Source organism: Lycorma delicatula, chromosome 4, assembly GCF_047948215.1.
Source record: "Lycorma delicatula isolate Av1 chromosome 4, ASM4794821v1, whole genome shotgun sequence".
NCBI classification, from domain to species: domain Eukaryota; kingdom Metazoa; phylum Arthropoda; class Insecta; order Hemiptera; family Fulgoridae; genus Lycorma; species Lycorma delicatula.
Genome location: NC_134458.1, coordinates 36,064,176 through 36,081,987, shown reverse-complemented (window position 1 = coordinate 36,081,987; position 17,812 = coordinate 36,064,176). Strand labels below are relative to the sequence as shown.

Below are 17,812 nucleotides of genomic sequence, written 5' to 3'. Positions count from 1 at the left end.
AATATATATTTGAAGATCCTCGGTTGGCTTAGGGAACGGTATCTTACAAAAAAATAATTACGTAACATTAATATTTTTGTGCTTTCATAAATACAGGTCTTCTTCAGAGGTGATCGTCTCAAAGAGAGATCTTTATGGAGGGAGTTCATTGTATATATATATATATATATATATATATATATACATATATATATGTGTGTGTGTGTGTGTGTGTTGCTGTGAAATAATGAAATTAGAGAACAAAAATCGCAAAATTCGACACATTCAGCATGCACTGATGGTGAAAGTTGAATAAAAATATTTTTATAAAAAATTGAACAAAGGGCAAACCATCTGATCATTTATTTGTATCGTTATTGTTCACCCATGCAGTTAACATATTTTTTATATCCTGATTGGCCCTTTCAATCTATAAAATGCTGAAAATTTGATTAAATCTTTTTATGAATGCGGTGAATTTGATGAATCACCTCCCAGTGTTGGAGACTTAACATATATAATTTGTAAATTTAACGTTAATTAGATTAGGTTAGCGAGAGTAGGTTATGTTTAGCGTAAATTTAAACTTCCTTTATTTACGAGGGTTTCTCGTAATCTGTTTACCTTAGAGATCCGTGTCCGGTGATTTTTTAAAAAATTTTTAGTTATCGTTTCGACACCCACCAGAGCTTATCTGTGTTTGTCGATATATACAAGCGAAGGTTCGAATAAGAAAATATTTCGGTCTTTCACCTATGTATGTGGTATGGGTCGGCATTCACCGGAGAATATCGACATTTGTCAGATATCGGTCTTTCACGGTAACATATATAACACTCTACTATCTGCTGAAGAATAGAATCAAATCAGCGGTCGATACAAGGGAGGGAGATAAAGACTATTGTAAGTTGAAAACAACCATGAAAATTTTTCCTGTATATCTCAAAGGGTGTTTATGATTTTTTCGGAACGTAAAACTCTTCTTTCTTTTTCCTGTTTAACCTCCGGTAATTACCGTTCAGGTAATACTTCAGAGGATGATATGTATAAGTGTAAATGAACTGTAGTCTTGTACAGTCTCAGTTCGACCGTTCCTGAGATGTGTGGTTAATTGAAACCCAACCATCAAAGAACACCGGTATCCACGATATAGTATTCAAATCCGTTTAAAAATAACTGACTTTACTAGGATTTGAGTCGCTGGAACTCTCATTTCCAAATCAGCTGATTTTGGAAGACGCGTTCACCACTAGACCAACCCGGTAGGTTTCGGAACGTAGCTCTGAACAGCCCTTATCGAACTTCCAATTATAGCTACTTTTAAAATACGTACAGTTAATTAATTTAATTTAAATTTTTAATTTAAAGTAAGTTATGTAGGAATACATAAATTCAATTTTTCGTTGTATCTAAACACAACCCTGACCTGTATCAGTCAGCATTTCATTCAGTGTTATTTAATAATAAATGAAAGTAAATATAGATTACAAAGTAAATAAAAAAATATTAACCTTAATGTCATGACAGATAATAACACTATTTAACAGTCATCACTACTTAATATCTTGGGTGTGATGTTTGATATATACTCTTTTGGAATGACCTCGTACGTTAAATTCGAAAAAAATAGGCTCAAACATCATTGTTTTAACATTGCTGTCTAGGCTTGGTGATGATAAATTGATGAGAGAAGTCTGTTGTAGATTGATGATCTTTCATATATACAGTATTCGATACTATTTGGGAGCTGATCGTCTAAATAAAATGTAGAAAGAAGTTTTAGGCTACAGAAGAAAGCCATTAGATATATATTGTAGGAATAAGGAAATATGAAACATGTAGCGATCTTTTAAAGATGTACAGTTAATGGCGTCTTCCATTATTTATTTATTAAGAAATAATTAGTTGGCAAACAAATTTTAAGAAGTATAATACTAAGCAGGAATTTAAACTTACAATTATTAAACAAGAAATGAAACAACTAGATTAGTCACCAGGAATGTTATTTAAAAATAAAAAATCATAATCTAACGTAGTCTACAATACAGTGAACGTATTTTATCTTCATGTTTTTGTTTTATTCATAACTAGACTTTCCGTTTTAAAATTAATAAGTAAATAGGATTCCTACTATGTATCTAATGATTTTCTGTTTAGAGGCTAGAAGTGGAGAATCACATTTTTGCGATTTAGGATTACGCGGTAAAACACATTTTTGTCGTTTTGGATATGCGCAAAACTGGTTTAGAATAATGCGCAAAATTACTTGAAAAGTAATTTTGATGTGGTGTAGAATTTTTAATTTTTTTAGGTACTTAAATAGTTAACAGAAATTTTTCATCCGTTAAAAAAATAAATTTTTTAGAGTAAAATACTCAAATCACCAGTTACCAATGTGAGAATGGGTTCATTATTATTTGTGATAAGAGTCCAGATGAATTACTCTCCCCCCATATCTGGAGATATCTCTAGAATCCAGATGAATAGAGCGAATTTTGAGGCTTCCGAATCACGAGAAACCATTTTTCTTTGAAAATTAAATAATTTTAAGAATATTTCATTTGAGGTGTTAGCAAGATATATATATATATTTTGTTAGCGAGTTTAAATGCCACGACTCTTTCCTATAGACAAGTAAGTGGTCTTGTATAAACATCTTCAATCGTTCTCGTATTATTTAACAGGACAAATAAAATTTTATTTCTAATACACGTAAATAAAACGTGGCTTATAATTAAAATTAATGTGGTATTACATTATCTAAAAAAAAATATTATGTTTTTTTTTACAAAAAACCTCCCTTTACATTCACGAAGTCTCCCGCTAATAAAATACATATATTTTGTTAAGTTCGGTTGCATAATCAAAACCCATGCACTAGCAATTATGAAAATGATAATAAATTTTAATTAATTTGATTTGTAATTGTATAAAAAAAAATAATTATTATATAATTCACGTCACCGGTATTGTTTCACAATCGGCAATAATTTGAATATTAGAAAGTTATTTTGACATGTTTGTGTTTTACCGGTTGTTCGTGGATGAGTATCTAAGCAACTGGCAGGAATAATAAATTATACTATCTCTTGGTTGATTTATATATTCTTTTTAAATTAATTAAAATTACAAATTTTAGAGTAAAATAAGAATTATATTCTTACTCGTGACTACCGATGTGCTTAAATACTCGTAATATATACGTAAACTAGTCTTACTTAATTTTACCGAATTATAATTAACCGGTTTCTTTAACATAACGTCAATAAATCTATCGTTTTTAAACTTATGTGGGAAGTTGTAGCGGGTATCAAAATATTAAGGTGAAAGCACGTATTAACAAGTAGGTGTTTCGTGGGCATTAAGATTTTCTCATGAATTTTTTCTCGATAGAACGCTAATTAAGTTTATTTTCATGACTAAATAGGAATAGCTGAGTTTTAAATACAAAAATAACTAAATAACAAAAGTAAATCTTTCATATTTAAATTCGGTTGTTTTTTTTTCATTATTGGAACGATTAATTAATGGGAATACTATCCAGACGATTAACAGGGGCGTCTAGTCGAAAAGAACATCGTAAAGGTTTTATCCGTATTTGAAGTTAAGTAATTAGAGTTCGTCAAAGGAAAGATGTTTTGAACTGTTAACGTTTTCTTCGGAGGTGAACAGAACGGTATACATTGAGAAAAGGAACAATAAATGAACTGATATTTTGAGAATTATAGTTTGTATAACCGTGTACGGGAAATGTTCCTCCCAGATGAACTGCAGCAGATCATGTTGGAAAGCGCGGAAAACCGGACGGCTGCAGCAAGGTTTACTAGGAAGATCATGGAGGAGCTGAACGTCTGGGAGGAGTCTCACAGGGGTAGAAGAAGGGGTCTCGGAGGTTTTGGGGAAGGACAGGCACGCGGCTAAGAGCCTAGGGGGTTCCCCGTACGTGTGAGGGTCGCCTGGGTGCGATGAGGTTGCGGGCACCTCCGTTCCTGCGTCCGATGGTGACCCGTGAGGTAAGTATGCTGTAGTGTTCGATTGTCTGTGAGGTGTTTGTTTATGCGATTGGATGTGATGTGTGGAGTGTGCGGCGTGAGGTATGTTTTCTGAGCGATGATTGGATGTCGTGGAGTGTGTGGTGAGATTTTAGTCTGATGTTTGGTATCTTGTGGGTGTGTGGTCCGTGTCTGTTGATTGTGGTGTCTGAATGTGTGTGAGGACGTATTCCTCCCCATTCTGAAGTAATGCACACCAGCTGTACCAGGAAGGGTGGGTAGCTAGGGGTGGAGGCTTAGTCGGTAGTGCGCAGGAACACATACGCATTTAATAACATCTTGCGGAACCTGTTAGCGAGGCCGACACTGCCCAGGCGCTCGTAAATGGGGTACCTCCAACTCTTAAAAATAAAATCATGTATGGGTAGGTTAAAATTATAAATTTATAACAGCCTAGCTGTAAAGCTTTTAATGATTTTAACTAAATTTTTTTATGAAATTTTACAGTCGGATAAGTAATCTTTTACTTCTTTTTGAAGAAGTGTTCGTGCAATTTCATTGCTGATCGACCCTGCTATACAAAAATCCCAAGTTTTGAAAATTCTATCTCAGTAAGAATGATACTGCTATCTTCTAAAAAATTCTAGAAGTGGAAAAATAATTTTTTTTCCGGAATATAATTTTTAAATTGTTCATGACAAAATAAAGATATTTAGAACAATTTATTTTGCAGAATTTAGTTACAGTTCAGTTTTATACAAGCCATTATTTTCTATTTATTAATGAGGATGTTATAAAAAAAATTAAATTGTTGTAGTGTCAAGCCATTTATCCCTTTTTTAATTTTTTGCTTGAAATTGAAACATTTACGAAGAAAAATTCTGGAAAATTTTATTAAAATTTGTTCAATTGCTTTAAAAGCAGTCATTAAGTAGAGGGAAGTTTAAAAAATAATGAGCTTTTTGCGCATGAGATAGCGTCCAAAATGTCAGGGTATATGAGTCACAACGGGTCAGGCCGAACGTCATTTGACAGCTGGCAGTTGAAGTTAATAAATGTGCCAAGTGTTGGAATTCTTGTACTCAGACATAAGGTATTGCGCCGTGAACTTTACAATTTTATTTCGATAAAGACGCAAATGCTGCGCAGGCCCTGGAAGAAATTTTTACTGTTTATGGGGAAGATTCATTATCAAAACCAACAGCCAAAAGACGGTTGAGTCACTTTTGTTATGGAAATTTCGACGTCCAAGACACTGCTCGCCGTGCGCGACCGTTCACAGAAAAAGTGTATGATATTCTGGCAAAAGTCGAAGAAGACCGTCATGTAAGTTGTCATGACATCACCAAACAGTATTAAACCATATGGAGAAATGTGGCGATAAAAATAAGCTCGACGTTTGGGTGCACGTGATCTAACTCGGAAAAATTTACTCGATCTAATTTCTACCTGCGAATATCTACTGAAACGTAACGAAATCAAGCCATTTATGAAGTGGTTGATCGCGAGTAATGAATAGTGGGTAACCTACGACAACAATGTGCAAAAAAGATCGTGGCCGAAGCAAAAGAAAGCTCAACAGTCTGCGGCAAAGCTCGCACTGACGCCCAGAAAGATAACGCTTTCCATTTCGTAGAATTGGAAGAGCACATTGTGCATCACGAGCTGTTGCCGCCAGATAGGACGATAGGCTCAGATCTGAACTGTCGACAATTAGCGCGATTGCACTTAGCAATTAAAAAAAAACGGCCTGAACTGGTCAACAGAAAGTGTATCGTACACCACTCTGACAATGCCATGCCGCATACATCTTTAACGACCTGTCAGAAATTGAGAGAACTCGACCGGAAGGTTTTAATGCATCCACCGTATAGCCCAGACTTGGCACCGTCAGACTACTCCCTGAACGGTGTTGTAGTTAAAAAAGAGGCCTGTGAAAACCAAGCGCCATAAGTTTTTAACCAGAAACCACAGAAGTTCTACAGCGACGGGATTATGGTGTTGACGGAAAAATGGCAGAAGGTCATCGAAAAAGATGGTGTATATGTGGTCTCGTAATATTATTTTCTAATAACAATAAATGTATTCTTAATTTTGGTCTCCAAAGACTCAATACGTTTTAGACAACCTGATATAAAAACATACAAATACTAAATTTAGAGATATTATGTTGCCGTAGGTATCTGAATTGGTCTTTTTTAGGTAAATTAACTTCAACCGATGACTTAAAAAAATAATAATAAGCCGCTTTGTATTATACCATAAATCATCTGTGTAATTCCGAAAACAATTTTTTTTTTATTTTTGAAAATATGTTCTTCCTCTTTAACCGAAGGGAATCAGATCATTACAGAATAGCTAGGTTTTTACTGATCAAAACGTACGTTGATAAATAAAAATCGTGATGAACTCAACAATTACAAAATAGAGAAGAGCAATATTGCTAACGCAAGACAGGATGTAATGGCCTTGCTAAGATAAAGTAGTTTTCCCCCTCCGATCCGCGTGTACTTTTGTACATAGAGAACTTCCTGCTTTAGTAATTGTTTAAATTCAGACAACTGTGATTCCCTTCTTTGTATATAGTATTAGTAATAAATGCATTATTGGTCGGTGCCCATTTGTAAGTATTTCTGTTCGTTATAATGAAAGAATGAAAGACGAAGTGGTTAAATTTATTTTAATCCCGACGAGTTCAGCACTTAGAGCGGAAATAATTATCTTTTCTATTGTTTTTATTTATTTTGTTTACTTTTATCATCATAATTAAATAATAAACTGATATATATATTTATAGCCAATTATTTAAAACAATACCCTTATCTTCCCGTTATACTGCCCCATTCGAAAAGTTATCTAGACTAATTTTGATTTATCCTTGATAAGCTTTGTCTGTTTTAATGTTCATTCCGTACTCATCAGATCGGTGATACGGAATCCACCTTCAAGCTATGATAGATAATTATTATGTTTGTTCCTAAAGAAATCCCTAAAGGATTAATTTATGTTTTCTATTCATCAATTTCATAACTTCTTTTTCTCTATACTCATTACTTTATTTTTTTCATCAATCGATTGTTTGAAGTCTCCGCGCGCTTTCTCTCTCTCTCTCTCTCTCTCTCTCTCTCTCTCTCTCTCTCTCTATATATATATATATATATATATATATATATATATATATAAAAGATTAAGTTTGTCAATTATGGGGTCGAAGGCCCTGTGTGACTATAGCTTTCCTAAATGGGCAGACCACCATGATATGTTATTAACACAACAAATGGAATATAATTGTATATCCAATGGAATTAACTGATTCAAAGTTCAAGTTAAAAATTGGTATCAGTTAAATGTAATTTTTATTATATACGGTAATATTTCAAATTCAGAACTAGTATTTCACTATAAATTATTTGACTGCGATGCAACTAAGATGTAGAAATAAACTTAAAGATCAATCGATAATCAAACAAAAGACAGAGGAAAAAATATAGTTGAAGTATTACAAAATTTACGTTACCTAGTCTTTACACAGATATGAAAACTGCAGTCCTAAAAAAAATATGTTGCTGAAATGAGATTCTTTCGTTCTATAAGTGCCCCACAGGAGAACACAGAATACAAATAAATAAAAAGGAAATTAAATTTAGATTTGTTAAGAAATTGAACATATGAACAGAACTAAATAGTTTTATTATTGCTTTTTTGGAAATAGATTTCCAAATCAGATATATGGTGGCTGAAATTCCTATAAATAAATTCCTTTTTAACATCATTTAAAAAGCGTTGGCGCTGATGTTACAGGTTGGCTTAAACTTTTAAGTCTTTGGAAGTCAAAATTAAGAATACATTTATTGTTATTGGAAAATAACATTATGAGACCACATATGCATCATCTTTTCGCTGACCTTCTGCCATTTTTCCGCCAATACCATAATCCTGTCGCTGTACAACTTCTGTCTGTGGTTTCTGGTTAAAAACTTATGGCACGTGGTTTTCACAGGTCTCTTTTTTAACTAACTTAACACCATTCTGGGAGTAGTCTGACGGTGCCAGGTCCGGGCTATACGGTGGATGGATTAAAACCTTCCAGTCGAGCTATCTCAATTTCTGACGGGTCGTTAAAGATGTATGCGGTATGGCGTTGTCAGCGTGGTATATGATACACTTTATGTTGACCAGTTCAGGCCGTTTCTTTTGAATTGCTAGATGCAATCGCGCTAATTGTCGACAGTTTAGATCTGAGCCTATCGATCTTTCTGATGGCAGCAGCTCCTGATGCACAATGTGCTCTTCCAACCCTACCAGATGCAAAGCGTAACCTTCCTGGGAGTCAGTGCGAGCCTTGCCATAGACTGTGGAGCTTCCTTTCACTTCGACCACGATTTTTTTCGTACATTGTTGACGTAGGTTATCCACTATTCATCACTCGCGATTCAAAATGGCTCGATTTTGTTACGTTTCAGTAGATATTCGCCGATAGAAATTCGATCGATTAAATTTTTCTGAGTTAGATCATGTGTACCCAAACGTCGAGCTTCTTTTTATTGCCAGCTTTTTTACGTTATCTCGTGTGCCAAAGGCTCACCAGTTTTTAGACTACCTAATATATGACTGTTTGGCTTTCCAAGTAAGACTCCCTTTCTTTTTATCCTGTTTAGCCTCCGGTAACTACCGTTTAGATAATACTTCAGAGGATGAATGAGGATGATATGTTATGAGTGTAAATGAAGTGTAGTCTTGTTCATTCTCAGTTCGACCATTCCTGAGATGTGTGGTTAATTGAAACCCAGCCACCAAAGAACACCGGTATCCACGATCTAGTATTCAAATCCGTGTAAAAATAACTGGCTTTACTAGGACTTGAACGCTGTAACTCTCGACTTCCAAATCAGCTGATTTGGGAAGACGCGTTAACCACTAGACCAATCCGGTGGGTAAGTAAGACTCCCTAGCAGCAGTCAACTACACATTGCTTTAAACTTATTTGTCTTCGTTAGAATCATCTTACCAACAAAAGAGAAAAGATTGTAGTTCTGAATAAACAGCGATTATAAATTATGAGGCAGTTCAGAAGATGAAAACAGTAGGCTATTTATTCTGTTAAGTCTCATTATTGGTTAGTTTACCAAGTTTATAGAAAGCACCTGTCTTTGTTTTCAATTTTAATATTTGGTTATTTAGTTTGAACTTATCAAGAAATAAATCATTGGATTATTCCTGCTAAGTGGTTAATTAATGATATATACTTTGTTATGTATCATCATGTAAAATAAAGTACGATTAATTTTTTAAGATTTATAACAAATTATGTTAATAAGTCATTTCTTTTTCAGTGAGGTTAGGTTAAGTTAGTTAGGTTAGATTTAGACCAGACGAGGCGGAAAAGGCCGAGAATATATACCGGCCTTGAAGTAAAAACTCTACGGTAAAATTAAACCCTCGAAGAGGGATGTCTGGAGGAAGATTGTGCTAGAGCTGAATGACGACCTGTGGGGAAGGGCGTACCGTATACTTGTGAAAAGATTTGGTGCGCCACTCCCTCTCCTGACAAGAGAAAAAGCTGTGCGAGCATTGGGAAATATTTTCGGAACCGATGGTGCGGAAGGGATTTCGGTGGTTTGTACCGACAGGTAGAGATTTGGCATTGAAGAACTGAGGTGGACATTGGCTAGGATTAGCTGCAAGAAGAGCCCAGGCCCGGACGGGGTACCGGGCATTCTCTTGAAACGGCTGGGAGAGATCCATCTATGGATAATCTTGGATTCTCTTAACAAAGAACAGGAAGCCTGCAGATTTCCTGCTCTGAAGAAGAAGGGGAAGTTGTTGCTCATACCCAAACCGGTGGTGGGTGGGCGGGAGGTGACATACCACCCGAATTTTCTCTTACCAACACTGGGAAAGCTATTTGAACGGATGATAGCCAAGTGGGGTTTTGCAGGCGTCTGTGCTGAGTCCCCTGCTTTGGAATATTGTGTTTGACGGTGTCTTGCGAGTATCTTTCCCATCTGATTATTCATTATTATTATTACGTGACGCTGCTTGCATACGCGGATGACCTTGCGATGTTGGTCGCAGGGAGAACGGAAGATGAAGTGGAGAGGTTTGTGAATACAGCTATTAGATGAGTGAGTGGTTAGTTGCGTTCAAGAGGGCTGGGGGACTGACCCCCCCCCCAGAAGACAAAAGTTGTACTGCAATAGTATCGTATACAATATCGGTCTGCCTGGTTTACAGCGTTGACTAAGAGGAAGAATGTTCGGAACCTAGCCGAACTACAACGACGGGCTGCTTTGAAGGTAACATTGGCTTATAGAAATGTCTCGACGGAGGTGACTGAGGTGTTGGCGGGTATTCCCCCGATTTACTTACAAGCCCTTCACAGGAAGAGGGTCTACGAGGGGATGGCAAGAGGTCAGGCCAACAGGTTGCTGCTGCAAGAATGGGAAGAGGACTGGAGTCGAACTGAAGAGTGTGCAGACACGTACTCTAATTCCCAGACTGGCGCTGTGGCTAGGGAGGGGACACGGGGAGGTGAATTATCATATCTCCCAACATCTCTCCGGCCACGGGGAATTCGGGGAGTATTTGCAAAGGTTCGACAGAAGAGAATTCTCCAACTGAACTTACTGTGGAGAGTTGGATTCCCCAAGGCACACCTTTTTCATGTGTCCGAGGTAGGTGGGAAGGACTGAAGAGGAGGCTGCAGCTGCATGATTTGACTCCAGGGAATACGGTCGCCTACATGGTAGAAAGCAACGGGAATTGGAAGGCGGTAAAGGATTTGGCGGTTACCGTCCTGAAGACGAAAGGTGAAGATTACGGTGAATGGGGTACTCAGTAAAAAAAAAGATGGGGGCCCGGGAACAGCATAGCAAAGCCTGGATATCCCCTTCCGGAGGTTAGAGGCATGACACGTGGTGGAAAAGATCCAGAACTGGCGGGCCGACCTGCCATGCCGGACGTTCAGTCGGTAAGTGGGGAGGCTCGTTAGAGTCAACAGGACACTCCCCTGGGCTGAGTTTTGTTGCTTGCTGGCGGATCCAGCCAGGGGGGCAGAAGAGGAAAAAAGTTAGGTTAGGTTTGGTTCGGCTATTAGAAATCATCTTAGTTTTCTAAAATACCTAACTTAAATAAAATTACAGTAGTACTTTTTTTAAAAATTACAGTTTTTCTTTGCTTAATTTTATATTTTAGTGTTTACCTATTAGAAATTCTAAAAACAGTTTTAAATTTTTAATTCATAATAAGATGGGATACGCGAAAAATTATTTTTGTGAACGATTATAATACGTAAAAAAAATTATTGTGTATAATTTTATATAGTTTCTAGATAAAAGAAGCCAGTTTCATGTAATTTTAAGTTTCCCCTTTATTGTTTTTATCTTTTCGCTGTAAAACTTACAGCGAAAGATAAAAACAATAATGTAAAGATACATTTCAGCTGTTTTTTTAAAATTTCAACTGAAATAACTCTTCTTTTGAGATTACTATTAAACTTATTCATGATTACTGATCGTAGAAGTACTTATTTTATTATGAATGCGTGCATTAATTTGCGTGTAGATGTATCTGTGACCTTCATATGTATTTGATATATCTAAGAACGAATAAGGAAGAATACGTATTTTTATCATTAATAAGAAACAATATTAAAATCACTTTAAATCATATCTTTTTTATAGTTATTATGGCACTAAGCAGAAATTTATCATCGTACTGGTGAAAGATATTTTTTATCTTTGGAATTTCCTACAGCTATTATAAACTGTTGAGTAACTTATATTTTTGTTTAACAAGGAATATTTCCGTTAATAGACTTATTAAAAATTTTAAATTAAATAGCATACTAATAGCATTTCAAATTTTTACTTGCAAGTTATCAGTATTTCAAACTTGCGTTGTATTTTTAATGTTTTATAATATTATGAACGGTTTAGAGCTTCGTAAAACCATTTTTAGTATTAATTTTCTCTCTTATATATATATATATATATATATATATATATATATATGCATACCATTTAGTCTGTCACGATTAATACGGGTTCATTTTCAGTGTAGAGTAAGATCATTCTTGAATCCAGTCATAAAAAAAACGTTTGATCGTGTTGGGATGTTTCTTTGTTCATCATATAAACAACCCGTTTTTCCTAACGGTATCATTATTCTATTCATACTTTATAACAGTTGTTCTAAATACGAACTATAAAAATATGGTAAAAAAACTATTCAATTTGTAAAATAACTTCTGTCAAGAAAAATATACATTTATAAATATTGCCGGTCGATTTAGAAATGTACTATAAAGGATTTCCGGATATATCAGATTTTAGTAGAATGTTTGGGAAAAAATAGGTTTTCAAATTTAAATACTACAATTATAAAAGTAAAAATTCAATATTAATAAAAATTAACACTTGTAATTAATTAATTAATATATTGATACAAATTCATTATCTTGTGAAATTGTTTTATTAATGGTATCGGCATAGTTTTAAAAAAATACTAAAAGTAAAATTATACTAAAAAATATCCGATCATAACTAGACATGATAAATGTCACATTATAATATGATTAAGATTTAAATATCATATTATAATAATTAAAAAAAGTTGTTTTAATTTGCTAAACCAACAATACCAATAATGAATTTATTACAAAAAAAAACTCCAAAAAACGTTATAGAATAATATAGTCTTACAAGCTAAAAAAATCCAAAATAAACGACATAAATGGTAATCAATTGTTTATTCTACCAAAACCGCTCATCTTCGACACTAGGCAAAAGTAACATTTTCTCTAGTTTTGAGAGAAGGCGGTTCCTTATTTTAGGAAACTTGAATTGTAGATTCTGAAAAAAGCTTTGGAAAAGGAACAGAATTCGCTAATATGACCACATTCATTCAAGACTTATGAATATTGTATTTTTAAAACAACCTTTTTCATAAATACACAAAACTTTCATGCCATCTCACGTTTCTACATGATTTGAATTAAGGAAGGTTGGGAGTACGTTAAATTCATTTTTTTTTGTAAAAGTAGGAAGACGAAGGCGATCGGCTATCTCTTCATTTTGCAGTACCTATTTCCTATATTATAAAAATTATATAGTTAAGTATAAGGTGGTTTAAGCGCATTTATTTCGTCGAAAAATTATCGATCTATAATGTTATGGAATGTTTTTCACCCTTCTTACAATAATATAAGATAAACGATTCTAACCGATCAGCAGTCGATGTCGATCTTCTATCTGTCCGGTCTTGTGTTTTACGTCTTTTTTGTTTGGAACCGAAAAAATACAATCAAGCCATTATTTTAATGAATCTCGAACTGTATAGCCTTACTCTTCTATAATTTTCTCGTTCTTTCTCTTACATTATTTTCATACTTTTTCCTATGCTTTACAGATTTTTGCGAATAACGAAGCATTCCGATTTTGACTAGTTACTGATTCTCTATTAACTACCGTCAATCTTTAAAATTCTATATAAACAAAATAAAATAATCATTTTTGTACAGGAAAATATGGAATGCACAGTAATTACATATTCATTTTTTTTTTTTGGGGGGGGTTATTTGAAATGAGTTGGTCCTTAAGGTAGGAAGTCGATAATGAATAGCTAATTAATTATTTTTTCATATAAATGTAAATTTTTAATATAATATAGGTATCTGAAAAGCCCAGTAAAAATATTCAAACGCTAATAAAGTTAAAACAACGAATAACATTTTTAGGAAACATTTTCAGTAAACGAATTTTAAAACATAAGGGATTTTACTCGATTGGAAGTCGAAGTCGATAGTCTTATCTCAAGGGTTCTACGTAAGTAACCGATGGTTATTCTTTAAAAGTGATGTAAAATCATTCTTTTTGTATCAGAAAGGACAGATCTAAATTTAAACAAAAATAATAATTTTTCCAATATTTTGAGATCTTAAGGAATTAAATACGGATTTTCCACGATCGCTTTCATTTATGAAGTCTCTCAGTCATATTTCAAATATTTTGTTATTTTAGGTTATCTTTGTGTAGGGATTTAAAATAGATAACAGAAACTAATTTATAATTTATTTGTATAATTATTTCATATCGATACAGGAGAACTAATCGAAAAATATCGATATCGAATCGATAAAAAATTATGTCATTCTTAATTGTAAAGTATACTCTAAAAATTAACACGAAAAACATTTATAAATAAATAAATTATTTACCATTTCAGTGCTCATGGTGTTGCAAGATCTAAGAGGAAGCCTGTAATGAAGCGGGCTCCTTTGCATAAAAAATTCTGTCATACAAGATGAATTTTTTGACAGTCCTTTTGGATATATCATACCGTTAAAAAGTCCATTAGGTGATCTCGTATCGATGGCCACAGAAATTTCTTGGCTATTACAGTCTATGTGAGCGACCTCAGGAATACCTATAAAAACAAATCGTATGAATTACAGTACAAAAATATCAGCAGATAGGAACAGATATGAAAAGAACGATAAGAAAAACATATCCGATATTTTAATAATTAAAATATTATAACTGATATAAAACCATCTTAATGTAGATATTCATCAATATTAATACTTACACGATAAAATAATAATAATATTAAGGAAAAACGAAGAAAGAAAAGTTTTTACTTAAGTCGTAGTGTTAATAAATTATAAAATATCGCTACTTTATTCAAAATAATTAGCCTCCACCATCTCCATTTCTTTTAGGTCACTTTTTTTTAGTCTCCTGGACGGCCATATTGCTTCAGAGGATGAGATGAAACGACAATTTTTTAGCGTATGAAAATGCTATGCCTGACCGGGATTCGAACTCGGGACCTCCGGATGAAAGGCCGAGACGCTACTACTCGCGCCACGGAGGCTGGCCACCTTTTGATTATTTAAGTACTTCAAACTTATCATCATGAAATTTAATATATTAAGTAATTTCTTGATTGTATATTTTTTTTTTTAATGGAAACGAGGGGAAGATATTAAGGACTGTTATAACTTGAAGGAAATAGGAGAATTAGACTTTTACTCGTATGTGTTTTTTAGGTTTTAAAAAAGTAATAACATCGGAGATCCGATCAGAAATAACAGACCTATTACTGAATTTTAAGTGTTTCAAAACAAATTTTGTGATATTTGACAAAGTTCCATAGTAAAGGATTGGTTATACAAATTTTATAACTTTTTACTGGTATAATTAAACTACTTCGAATATATTAGATTACGCTTCTTTAAATAAGAAAATAAATGAATAAATAAGATTATTCCAGGAAAAATAACTTTTAAATTATACTTCATTGTGAGAATATAAATTCCATCGAAATATGGGGAAAGTTCAGCAGCATCCTTAAAGGTTTTTAAACTGATCACTGTTTTTGAAAAAAAAATTTTTTGAGGGTAAATTTAAAAAGTTAAGGTTAAAATTTTGACCAAACGTTCTTATTGCTTATAAACGGATTTTAAGAAATTTTTTGTGTATCCTCGTTGAATCATACTAATGACCGATAATAATTAGTAAGATTTATTGAAAATGTTTTATATATTGTAACTAAATTTCACGGTTTTAATAATAATTAAAAGTAAAGATAAAAAAACTACGCTAATTAGATCTAAGGTTCCGTTGGATAATATATCGATTTTTATTTAATTTGGTTTCCCCTACCGAGTTGAATCGGTGTATATAATGCAATTTTTCACAACAGCAATAATATATAATGCAATTTTTTTGCCTTTAGACACTGAAAAATTTGGATATGCCTCCGGTTGTCTTTACAGCTGCAGTGTGCTTGCTATATAGACTTTTCAGTAAAACTAGTATGTGAAATGGGACACCAAATTCTGCCTATATTTGCCACAACTTTTCTCACACAACAAAGTCAAAAAATTTCCTGTAATCCAGGAAGAAAATATTACAAATAGAAATCTCTTAACGAGTCTTCAATTATTTGCCTTATATTTAATATCTGTTTCCGTGTTCCTTGCCCTGAATGAAACCCCTGCCTGTTCTGTGGATATGTTCTAGGGAATCAAAAGGGAACTTGTCCCAATCTTCAGGCCGCTCTGCAGTTTCCCATATACTGGTGCATAATGACTGGAGCACATATATGCCCTCTTCACATAGAATCTCCATTGTAGATTGTTTAATTGACTGTTCATTTGCTATATCGTTGCTGTATCTTGAGTAAATCTGTTCGCAATACTGTTTCCACCTCGCAACAGTTCTTGCCCGGTCACCGATGAGATTTTCCGTCCTCAATCATCCATGAACTCTCTGGTATGCTGTGCAACTCTTTGAAGAAGTCCCGTATCTGGTTGCGATTCTGGTGTTCAGTTTTTTCACTACTGGTAATGAACTGTGATTTATCACAGTTCTTCAGTGCCGCTGTACTTCTCAACAAAGAGTTCACGGTATCTTTATCCATCTTGGGTCGTATGAATTCCTGCTCTGTTCAGGTAACTCCTCTCTTCAATTGCCTGTAGAGTGCTTTTTGTCAACCAAGGATGTTTTGTACTCTTGCAACATCGTTTCTGGTTTCAGAAGAGACAAATAGACAGCCTCTTAAACTCTTTTCCATGTTTTCGAGAGTGATTCCTCCTTATTTGAATTGAAGTTCCTGAGTTTAGGCCGGACAAGTTGCCAAATTCTTGGAGAAATATTTTCATCAGTTAATTTTACCTGTTTTGTAGAGGCTTTCTTGATAGGTTTTTACTTGATTTGCACTTTCATGACCGATAAATTGTGATTACTACAACAGTCTGGTCCAAGAAAAGTTTTACAGTTTAAAGTAGAAGTCTTCCAACATTTTCGGATTAATCCAAAGTCAATCAGATTTCTGAATCTTTCACCAGGTGAAATCCAAGTATACGTGATGGATGATGTTCGAATAGGGAGTTATAGACAGCAAGACCTCATTACTAACACAAAACTCTATAAATCTCTAGAGCGTCGTTCGTTCCTCATACCTTGAGACCCAACCCAAGATAGGTAGTAAATTTGTGTCTTTGGTAGCGTCGCCAAAGTTTTACGTTGAAACTACCCTGAATTACTACCTATTTTTGTTGGTGTGCCTATTAATAACGTGTCCAACTGATCATAAAATTCTTCCAGCTCCTTCTCTGATGCTGCAGCAGTAGGGGCATAAACTCGAATGATGTTAAGTTCACATGGGGAGGAATTCATTCTGATGGAAATGATCCTGTCATTGATGGGTTCATAACCCAAGACGCAGCTGTTCAGATTTTCAGGAACAATTAATGCAACGAAATTCCGACTGTCATCATTTTCCAAAAAGTACACTGTGCTCCTGTCATGGGTTATAAAATGGCCAAATCCTCTCCATTGAGTCTCGCTCATTCCAAGAATGGCCAAGGCAAGTGAACCGATCTCCCTCTTCTCGATTGCCAGTTTACCGGGCTACAACTACGTAAATACTGGTTCTGTTTTCCTTCTTCGATTCTACTTTCTATCGATTTCTATGTTCCTTACTTTCGTTTTCTTGATATTCATTTTCATATCGTATTCTGTCGTAGCGGTCTATATTGTGGAATATGGATTCAAAATTTGTTAAATTTTCAGTAAGACACAATATTTTTTAAAAAGTGTGATGAAAACATTTTTAATTGAACGTTCGAGAGAAAGGATCACTGATTCGAACCGGACTTTAAGGATGGGCTTTATATGAAGCTATTTAAGTAATACGCTCTTAATTTTAATCGACCATTTATAACTAAGATGTTTATAGGTGATTTAGCAGGTAAAATAGTGATAACGCTTGCTGCTTTTGTTAAAGCGAACGCGTTATTTATTTTTTTTATAGATTTAAATCTTAACTCATTT

At 34.2% G+C, this 17,812-nt stretch overlaps 1 protein-coding gene across 1 annotated transcript in view; it reads right to left on the bottom strand.

Annotated features, from left to right (window-relative positions):
* The window catches only part of pio (zona pellucida domain-containing protein piopio), a 122,395-nt gene that overhangs the window by 19,910 nt on the left and 84,673 nt on the right, over positions 1–17,812 (bottom strand). Inside the window, exon 4 of the mRNA XM_075362710.1 lies at positions 14,188–14,396. Within this exon, the coding sequence (XP_075218825.1) occupies positions 14,188–14,396 (209 nt within the window). The remainder of the gene's footprint in view (positions 1–14,187; positions 14,397–17,812) is intronic.